Source organism: Eubalaena glacialis, chromosome 1 (assembly GCF_028564815.1).
Source record: "Eubalaena glacialis isolate mEubGla1 chromosome 1, mEubGla1.1.hap2.+ XY, whole genome shotgun sequence".
Classification (NCBI taxonomy): Eukaryota; Metazoa; Chordata; class Mammalia; order Artiodactyla; family Balaenidae; genus Eubalaena; species Eubalaena glacialis.
Genome location: NC_083716.1, coordinates 236,539,422 through 236,549,929, shown reverse-complemented (window position 1 = coordinate 236,549,929; position 10,508 = coordinate 236,539,422). Strand labels below are relative to the sequence as shown.

General features: G+C 43.1%; 1 protein-coding gene across 1 annotated transcript in view; it reads left to right on the top strand.

Annotated features, from left to right (window-relative positions):
* The first annotated feature begins 3,588 nt into the window (after positions 1–3,588).
* Positions 3,589–10,508, top strand: part of IQCA1 (IQ motif containing with AAA domain 1) — a 169,850-nt gene continuing 162,930 nt past the window's right edge. Inside the window, exon 1 of the mRNA XM_061206144.1 lies at positions 3,589–3,841. Coding sequence (XP_061062127.1) covers positions 3,831–3,841 — 11 coding nt within the window. The 5' untranslated portion in view covers positions 3,589–3,830. The remainder of the gene's footprint in view (positions 3,842–10,508) is intronic.

The window sequence follows — 10,508 nt, the reverse complement described above, 5'->3', positions numbered from 1 at the left end:
GAAACAGGAATGTCCTGGGGGCTTGAAGCATCTGAGACAGAAGTAAATCAGACAACCTCTGATGGCTCTTCCAGGCCTGTCATTCCTCCAGGAATGGGATAATGAAGCCTGAGATCATCATTCTCCTGGATGCTTACCTCCTCTACTCCTGGAAGGCAAGATCCATTCATGCCAGACTCATCTTTTCCTCTTGCACAGTGGGAACCACTGTGCTTTGCATATAACAGGCATCATTTAATATTTGCCCAAATGACTTCACATATATCCAGAGGACCGAGAAGATGAATTTGCCCAGAGACCTGGCAGTCTGATTGTAAGCTGCATAAATTATTAAATACTGAGGACAAAGTCACCTTTTCTACTGTATCTACATAATTAAGTAGCAATGTTTTTTTCATAAAGGAAAAGTAGTTTGGGGAATACTCTTCTTAGTAACATTTGTCTCACAGGAAACCAAATTTTTAAACAAATATCAGTTAAGGTAGGTGTTGCTACCAACACAAAGATAATGATTAGGGGTGTGTCTTTAAAGGGAGACTAGCAGGTGGTCCGAATACCAACTCCACCATCAATTGGAGGATGGCCTTGGATACACAGTTATTTAACCTCTCTGAGTCTCAGTTTCCACGTGTGTAAAATGAGCATGAAAATATTACTCAACTCACAAAGTTAGTGGGAAGATTTAATGAATGAATATATATCAGGTCCTAAACTGTCCCTGGCATAGAAAAAGTGGTCAATAAGTGTAGCAACTGGCAGAGCTCATGGGATATAATCAGAGAACAACTATGTTTGTTCTCCTGGTATGCAGAGTTGGGAGACCTTGTTTCACTGTCTTATACTGAGTACCTGCTCTTCCTTTTCACATGACTTGTATCTTTCGATCACTGGATTTCATCATCAAGTGTTTTATTTTCCAGAAGAGCTCATGGGATTCGGCTCATATGGAACGTTGCCTACACAACAGCCCATACTGCCTGATGCGGTTCTTTTATCTACCTCTCTCTCTCTTAATGCAGGTAAATGCTGATTACGACAATAATGGCGGTCACATTTCTCAGCTGGTCCTTTTTCTATCTTGAGATGTTACAGAGTGAGGCTGTAACATCTAGAGCCACTGTAGAGGGAAGCCATCTGACATCCCAGGGATGACAGCTCCAAAAGATAGAAAGACCATCAAAGATTGATGATGTCACTGAGCCACTGAAATAATTGGCTCCAAAATAGCCTCACCTCTATTCTTGTTAAGGGAGATTATAAATCCTCTTATTGTTTAAGCCATTGGACACTGGGTTTTCTATTACTTGCACTTGAAAACATGCCAATTTACGTTGAGTGCTGTATTTCCTGAGAGCTTTCATATTCTGGAATATTAACTGCAATGAGTAGAAATATTCTGGTTCACATTTTCCCCCAAGAACTTTTTAAATACCTCTAGCTTTTCATCTGACTTTGAAAGCTACTGCGGAGAAATTCAAGGCCAACCAAATTCTCTGTACCACTTCTCCTTGAAGTTCAATAACATATCCAGGATATCTTAGGTGTTGGTTGTTCTATGTCAGTTTTTCCTGGAACACGATGAGAACTTTTGATCTGTAAGTTTCATTCTTTTATTTCAGAAATGTTTCTTTAGAGCTTTGAAAAACTTAATTGGAGCTTTCTTTTTCAGGAATATCAACTAAACCTTTCTAATTGCTTAAACATCTGTCTTTTCCTTTTACCTTCACTGCAATTGATTTAAGCTTTTCCTCTAAGTCAGTAATTCAGATGAATTATGCCCAGTCCATTCCTTGGGCTTTCTAATTTAGTTCCTATATTGGACTATTTCTGATTTTCATTTGTTTCGTTAGCTATGCAATCTTCTTTTCCTTCTAATTATGTTGTTTTATATTCTCTCCCAGCACTTATTCTATTAAACTTCTATTCTTATTAACTTATTCTATAGTATAAAACACATGTAAAGAATTTTCTTCTGTTTGGTTACCTTTTTTCCAGGCTAGGTTCTTCACCTGTTCTCACCCATGCTGTAATCCTTTTTTTCCTTCCCCTTTTATTGAAGTCTTGGATTTGGATAGTGGATATGCTGCTTCTTATTCATATTTAATATGGATTGCTCTTTGTATATCTTCCAGTTCCTCAAATATAATGTGAGCAAATTCTCCTTGACTGCTTTCTCACTGTATCTGAGTTTGAGAGCTGGAAAATTTTATTTTTATCCACCTTTCTATAGCCTGGATACACGGTAAGGATAAGGGCTGATCCACTGAATCTTTGCAAGGTCTGGGCTCTGCTTTCTCTTCTGAGATTTTGGTAAACTCTTTTACCACCATCCCTCACCCTTCTTGGGAGTATATCCTATTCCTGTGACAAAATGTCCTTTGACTTTGAATCTTTGCCTCAGTTCAGTGTGAAGTCCTAAAAAGTGGCAAGCCCTAGTGATTTTTTCTAGTTCCGGAAGGGCCCTGTGGGTGGTAGTGATTGTTTCGACTAGTGATAGTTTTATCTCACCTGGATTTCCCCAGGTGGCTCACTTACCCTACTCACCTTTCATCTCAATTCTCAGATTCCTGTCTTCCTTGTATTGAAAAGCATTAGTGAGAATTCTTGGTACTTTGCCTACTTGGTACTTTCTCTCCCTAGTAGGGATTTTTGGGGGGAGTGGGGATGAGATTAGACGCCATTCTCCACTGCAGGTTTCTATTTCATTGAGTAGCTTTTGAAGTTTATGGCATGAAGTTGTACTTAATTTTTTGTTTGGCTCTCCTTTTCTTTTCCTTCTTTTTTTTTCTTTCTTTCTTTCTTTCTTTTTTTTTTTTTTTACTATTCTTTTGTTCATTTCATTAGTAATTGTGGGAGAAGGGTTGTGTGATCCAGATTTATTCTGTCCTTTTTACGTGTTTGCCCTCTATATACTCTTTCAAGTGCATTAGTTCTGAAAATGTTCCACTAGAAATTGCAGATTATAAAATTTGCAAATAAACCTCAACAGTTACCAAAGATGATGAAAGAAGAACAATGCACACAAACACAGTGACTTGCTAATAACTAACACCCACACGGCATCTTACATTACAACACACTGTCGCCGTATTTCATTTTCATTTAGCCCCAGAAGGGCAGCATCTGCATCTGCCCTGCACCCCCAGAACCTAAGTCTGCGCTAGCCCAGAGTAGATACCCAGTAAGGTTTCGAAAGAACGAATGACTGTTACCCCACTTTACAGATGGGAAGACTGGGGCTACCATCATTAAGGACCTCGCCCAAGGCTACATATCTGAAGGTGGATGAAAATGGGCAAACGGGAAAGCGGAAAAACGGCGTGGAGGACATCGAGCGGGTGGACAGGACCTGGGACCGATCCCGGGGAACGCTGGGCGGGTCCTCCGGGAGGCGGGTACTACGCGTGGTTCCTGCGAGGAACCCCGGCCTTCGGCGTTCGGCGCGGTTGCCAGGGAAACAGCAGGAGGCGGCGCAGGCGCCTAGCGCGAAGGGGGCGGGAGCGCGCCGGCCGAGCGGACCCGCACCGCTCAGGCGTAGCGTCCGTAGCTAGGCTCCGCCTTCCGCCTTTTCACTGCGGGGCCACAGGAAGGTTCCGGAGCCTGGGGGTCTAGACGAGAAGGCTCGAATCCCCCTCTCGGCGGCTGCGCGCATCCCTGCCTATCGCCTTTCCCTTCCTAAGTGAAAAGATATCCCCAACCCCAGTCCATCCCTCCAGAAGGAACTTACCCCAACGCCCTCTGGCGGTGTCCCCACCCCTGCAGCCAGCCGCCCTTCAGAGGACAACAGAACAGCTTCCCAGCGGGCGAGGGGAAGAGGGAAAGTAGCCAGCATGTCGAACGCGTAAGTGATGGGCTGCTGGGCCATAGCCATGGGGTGGGCTCCTCCAGACAAAAAGATAGCCTGCTCTGCTTCTTTTCCGTTTCTTTTCTCCCCCACCTCTTCTTTTTGCAGTTTTAGCAAGTAAAGATGCACCTCAGCAGAGCGCATCAGCTTCTGTGGACAGGGAATGCCGTACACTTAGACCTGCCAACTCCCCCGGTGCTGTCCCTGCCCCGCCTGGAGATGAGCTCCTCCAGACCCAGTGCTTGTGCCCGCTAAGCCCTTGTGGATGTATTTTTGAGGAAGCAGTGTCTATGTTCAGCTCCTTGCCTGCTTTTTTGTTAATCTAACCCAGTAATATACAGTGCTTTGTGAAAACACCCAGGTCCCGATATTTAAGTTAAGAAAGATCTTGAGGAAGCTTTATTGTACCACTTTGCTTTTCACCAAGAAACGCCAGTCAGGTGGCAGTGGCACCAAAGAGTATTCACCCAGCACTGTGCCATTTACACAGCACCAGCCCAGCAGTTATTTCATAATGGTCATCTCGAACATCTAGTGCTGACTCTGCAGGCACTGTTCTGAGTGCTTGAATATAATAACTCATGACTCCCCTGGAATGTAAGAGCTGTTAATATTATTTCCATTTTACAGATGAGGACTTAGGCACGAAGAAGCTAAATAGTTCATATACAGCAAGGACACGGTGTCAACCAGGCACTGCAGCTCCAACCTGCATTCCAGCTCTCAGTAACCCTGTTTTCCAGGCCAGGAAATAAGAGCAGCGAGGCTAAGGGCTTGCCAGGTTTTGCGGGTGGGGGAGATCAGGAGTTCAGTTTTGGACGTGTTGAGTTTGAAGTGCCTATTGGACATCAAGTGGACATAAGTAGGCAATTGACTTGAATTCAGATGAGAGGGCTGTGTATGAAATACAAATTCGACAGCTGTTGGCATAGACGGTCTTTATGAGACATGGGATGAGTGTAGACAGAGGAGAGAACAGGTCCAAGGACTAAGACTCGGTCATCCAATGGCAAGAGATGGAGGAGGAGAGACCAGCAAAGGAATCAAAGGTGTGATCATTGAGAAGGAAACAAGATTGTGGTGCCTTGGAAGCCAGGAGAAAAAGTAGAGTTTCTTGAAGGAGGGGGTAACAGACTCTGTCAAATGCTGCAAGAGAAGCCAGAGGAGAGCTGAGAATTGACCACGGATTTAGCTGTGTGGAGTCCAGCAGTGACCTTGACCTTCAGGGGGGTGATGGAGTGGAAAGATGGACTAGAATGAATGTAGGAGAGAGAAAGAGGAGAGAAATCGTAGCGCAGCACTGGCTTTTTAAAGGCATTTCGCTGTAGCTGGTGGCAAGGGAAATGGGGTCCAGAGACAGATTTTTTCAAGATAGGAAACAATGGCCTATTTGTTTGCAGAAGGGAATGACCAGTATAAAGGAAGCGGGATGACATGGGAGGAGGAAGGAGAAGTGGGGTGACATCCTTGCTAGTGGGGGCACGGGCCCCAGCAGACAGAGAAAGGAGCTCAGGTGGTTTATGGCGGGAAGATGAGGCAGGGTAGAGGCTGTTTGATAAAGATGCTGTCCGGTGGGTAGATGTCCTGGTGGGGCCTGGAAAGATGATGTAGATGGTAGATGGTGGTGACACTGAGGGGCCGGGGGCGATACCCTCTGATGAAATGAGGTTCCAAACTAGAGGGTGTCGGGGGTGGGAGGGAGAATGGTCTGGAGATGGAGTGAGGAGCCAGGATCTGGCCCCGCTCCATGCTGTGGTCAGAGGGCTCTGGGACGGAGGGAGGGCTGCAGGAGAGGCTGTGTTCTTAGGGGAGAGCCAGGCCTCCCTTAGAGCAAGAATGCCAAGGAATATTCCAGAAACAGTACAAACACCTAGATAGTATTGGAAGAATTTGAAGGTTTATCATATATAAAATAACTTGAGGAGAATTCCCATTTTGCAAGATTTTGTATCGAAGTACATGTTTATGTCTGAATATTTAAGTCTTTTTTGCCCCCTCCGCCCACCTATGCATCATCCCTCCATCCCCCAGTTACAGGAAAACTGCCAAGCTGTAGAAATAACAATCTGGTCTTTTTCAACTGTCATATTCAGTCTTCTGCGCCCACAATCCTCCTAACTTCAATATCTGTAACATTTCTAGGTCATATGCTGAAGTCTGAAACCAATCATGTACTTAAAAAAAATTCTAAGTGGTCTCATGGATAAAATACTACCTTCTCTTTACAAGGCACATTTAAAATTTCAAGAACACTTTCACATCTGTTACCCCATTCCTCAGTAATCCTGTGGGGTGTCCAGGGTAGGTGTCATTATCCAGATTTGCCACTTGAGGAAGTGAAGGCACAAGGTTAAGGGACCCTCCTGAGACTGACTACCTCAAGAGACGGGTTCTGATTTTAAGCTTGGAGCACTTATAGCTTTAAAAACCACCTTGCCATACCCCAGAGAAATAAAAACATAGGTCCACACAAAAACGTGTATAGGAATGCTCATAGCAGCATCATTTACGAGAGCCAAAAGGCAGAAACACCCCATGTGTCCATTCACTGATGAGCGGATAAACAAAGTGTGGTATATACATGCAATGGGACATTATTAGGCAATGAAAAGAAAGGAGATAGCGATACGCACCACAACACAGCGGGCTTTGGAAAAGTTATACTGAGTGAAAGGATCCAGTCACAAAGGGCCACCTGTTATATGATTCCACTTACGTGAAATGTCCAGAATAGGCAAATAAATAGAGACACATTAGATGAGTGGTTGCCAGGGGCTGGGCGGAAGGAGGATAAGGGCAAATAGGGAGTGACGGCTAGCGGGTGTAGGGTTTCTCTTTAGAGTGATGAAAATGTACTGAAATCAGAGAAAGGTGAAGGTTGCACAACTCTGTGAATATGCTAAAAAAAAAAAACCCCACTGAACTGTGCACTTTAAGAGGGTGAGTTTATGGTATGTGAGTTACATCTCCATAATGGTCCTATTAAAACATCATCTTGCCACATTCCGTGTCTCAGATCATCTTCGTGGGCACTGGCTCAGCGGAAGGATGCTGACACCTTGGCTTCGAGGCAAGGTGGGGCTCAGGCTGGACTGAGGCTTCGAGGGACGTGGAGGCTGCACTGGCTGGGGGTCCAGGGAGTGATAGGGTTGTAACCAGTGGACACACGTGGAGGGGCAGCAAGGCAGCGGGGAAACTGGAAAGCTGAAGCCAGTCTCCAGGGGAAAGGGTAGCAATGCAGGGTTGCGTGCTCACACAGCTACTTAATATCTCCCCATCAACCAACAACCTTGCCTGGTCTCTCCAACAAGGGTCCCCCGAAAGACAGCAGGTGAGGAAGAAAGAGGCTGCAGCCCAAATGTCAGGACTTGGAAGGATCAAGCCACCAGGATGGTCTTTGGCCAAAAGTTCCAGTTAGGAGTCAGCTCTGCCCTGGCCCTGGAAGGATTCCTGCCTCTTTGACCCTGGGTAGAAACCCGGGAGTGTACTGAACTAGGGCAACAAGGCTTCCCCAGGCTGGATCTGCCCCAAAGCAAAGTCTTAAGTTCTAGGTGTGTCCCATCCATTAATTTGGCTTTTGTTTCCCCTGGTGGAAGCCTCCTTTACCCAAGATCCCTTGCTAATGATTGGTGTGGGTCTTTATGGGATTCAAGTCACCCCCCTACACCCTATGGAAGCAGCCTCTATGGGTGGCACAACACACCTTAATGCTTGCTGGTGCGTTAAATGCTTTGAAGTCTGATAAATACCCTTTATCTTTTATTATCAACTCCACCCCTGCATATAGAAATTATGACTAGATTTATTTACAGAGTCTCCTGGATATTATTACCAAATTCTTGGTAATATTAAATCTGCCTGTCAGTCTCAAGAATCTGCTTTCTTTTTATCTGGTCTCTCCAGGCAGGAACAGAGACCGCCTTCTGCCTGTTCCAGACCTCTGCAGCTAGCATTCCAGAATTTTCTTCAGCCACGTCTTGTGCGGCTCTCGCCATATTTATTCTTGAATGTTTAATGTTCTTGATCACTGTGAATGGGGTTTTGTTTTTCATATTTTTTCTCTGCATTTAGTTTTTGGGGCTTTTATCTATGTCTTGCAACTTTGCTGTATTAATTGACTTCTTACATTTTGTTACTGATTTCCTTGGATTTTGCAGTGGTGTCACTTACAAGCAGTTTTTTTCATCTTTTGTATTGATCCCTTTTCCATCTGTTTCATCCTTTTAGTATTTGTGCTTTTTAGCTTTCTGGTGTTTCTCTACTGAAAATATTTATGGTCTCTGGTTTTCAGCATTTTGAAGAGGTTGTCATCATCAGCCTCTTTGGGCAGTATTCTTAATCAGGCATATGCCATAAATTAAATTTATTGAGCATCTTCTTGGCATCTGTGAAAATAATCCACAGTTTTGACTGTCCTGTGTGGTATTTCATTCAGCTTTCCTTAATGTTGAGCTCTTGTGAATTTCCCGGGTGACCCCCTCCTTGGTCAGCGGGAACAATGCTTTTGATCTGGCGCAGTGTTTTGTTTGCTGAGTGGAATTTCAGATCCGAGTTCCAAACAAAATTAGCCTGTAATTTTCTTCTGTAATGTTGTCCTGCCAGGTCTAGGCCCTGAGCCCTATTTACTCTGCAGAACGAGTGGATTTTCTGTTTTATGGGAACAGGTGTCAAGCCTGGTGGCACGTGGGGCCTGCATCACCCGTCAGGTCAGTGAACGCCTGGGGTCCCCGGCCCCCTCTCAGATGCTGGAAGTCTGGGCTTTGGTAAACTAAGAACCTGCTCAGCTTCTTTGTACCCATTTATCATGCAACGAGTGAGATGTCCTGGGCTAAGTGGAATTCTAACTTTTGATAGTACCTTTTCTCTGTTATAATGAAGTTGTCTATCAGAGTGCTCTTTCACTAGCAGTATTTTTAAAATATTGCCAAGTTTGGAGAAATCTGGTACTTGAACCCGAGGGATGCAGTGCCAGGGCCAATATTTAGCATCCAACCTCAGTGGGGTGCTGGGAGGGAGGAAGAGTTTCGTTTTTAGCTATAAATCTTTGTTTCCTTGTGGTGTCCAGCACTCCTCTGCCCCGGGATTTGTCCTGACAAACTGGAGGCAATAAAGGTTCAGAGCCTGAACTCTGGAGCCTGGCTGCCTGGGTGCAAATCCTGCATTCAAATCACACAACTTCGGGCAGTAACTTCTCTGTGCCTTGGTTTCCTCATCTGTAAACTGGAGTAATAACAATACCCACCTCATAGGGTTTTGAGAATTACATGAGTTAACATATGTGAAGTACTTAGAACAGTGACTGATATGATGTAAATATGAGCTGTTACCCGTCATCATCACCAAAACCCTAAAGACTTTTCATATCAAGAGAAGCTTTTCACTTTTGGCCAGGAAGATAAAAATCTCCCATCTCTGCTCTAAGCACATAAAAATGATAGAAACAGCAGAAATTAATACAATGTTGTATATCAGCTATACTTGAATAAAATAATTTTTTTAAAAGTATAGAAATTAGTATAGAAACAGTAACAGATTTAAGTTCCTTTCTTGTTTTATGAGCACCAGCATGTCAATAGGTTTAGAAATAAACAAAAGTCCAACGAACTGAGGTTTTGTTAATACTATGATTTCCATATTTATCTTTCTCTAAAATTAAGGATGTTGCTTTGTTCTTAAATTATTCCAAGTACTCAGAATTAACAAAGGAAATGTTTCTTTTGAATTTAAGGTGATTTATTTAGAGAGCAGAGGTAGCTCAGTAGAGTCTAGCACAAAAAATGAAGTGACAACACAGTACTAAATTTTGAAAAATGTTCAGAGTATAGCTAAGTGGCTTTCCGTATTTAAATAACTTAGTGTACGACATCTAGTTAGTAAATGTTAATTATTCTTAATTTGGAATTTTGATCAATAAAACAAAAATCAAATTATAAAAAAATGATAGAAAAATATTTTAAAGTATTATTTTCATTTTTTATCTAAAACTTTTATTTTTTAATATTTTTATTTATATTTTAAATTTATATTTATAATATACTAATATTAGTATATTAGTTTATATTTATATATATATTTATTATTTATTATATATATTTAATATATATAATATATATTTAATATATATATTTATGTATATTAGTATATATATAATAGTATAATATTGAATTATAAAATAAAACTAAAATATTTAAAATTGAAAATAAAAAACTTGGTTTTTTTTTTTAATCCAAGTTGAAAATCTCTGCACCAGGAGCAGAGTGGAAACCCAGGGCAGTGAGCAGGCCAAACCAGGAGGCCTAGTCGGTTCTGGCACAGGGGTGGGCAGTGCACTCTGGGATTTCAGCCCCTGAAAGGCCTGGGATCAGACCCTCCAGGAGGGCTGGAGCTGGACTCCCATGGAATCCAGGGCAGGACCGCCCTTCCCAGCTGGGTCAGAGGCAGAGGGAAGGGCCACAGCCCATTCTGGGTCATAGTGGGAAACCAGCTTTTCAGCCAGAAGGCAAGCTGTGGAACACATAAACTCAGAATACATAAAGAAGCCCCACAATTTAGTAGAAAAACAATCCCACATAAAAACAGGTAAAACAAATGGATGAACAATTTAAGGAAGAGAAATTGCAGATGACCAGTTGCACGTGGAAAGATGCTGTCTCGGTAGCAACCG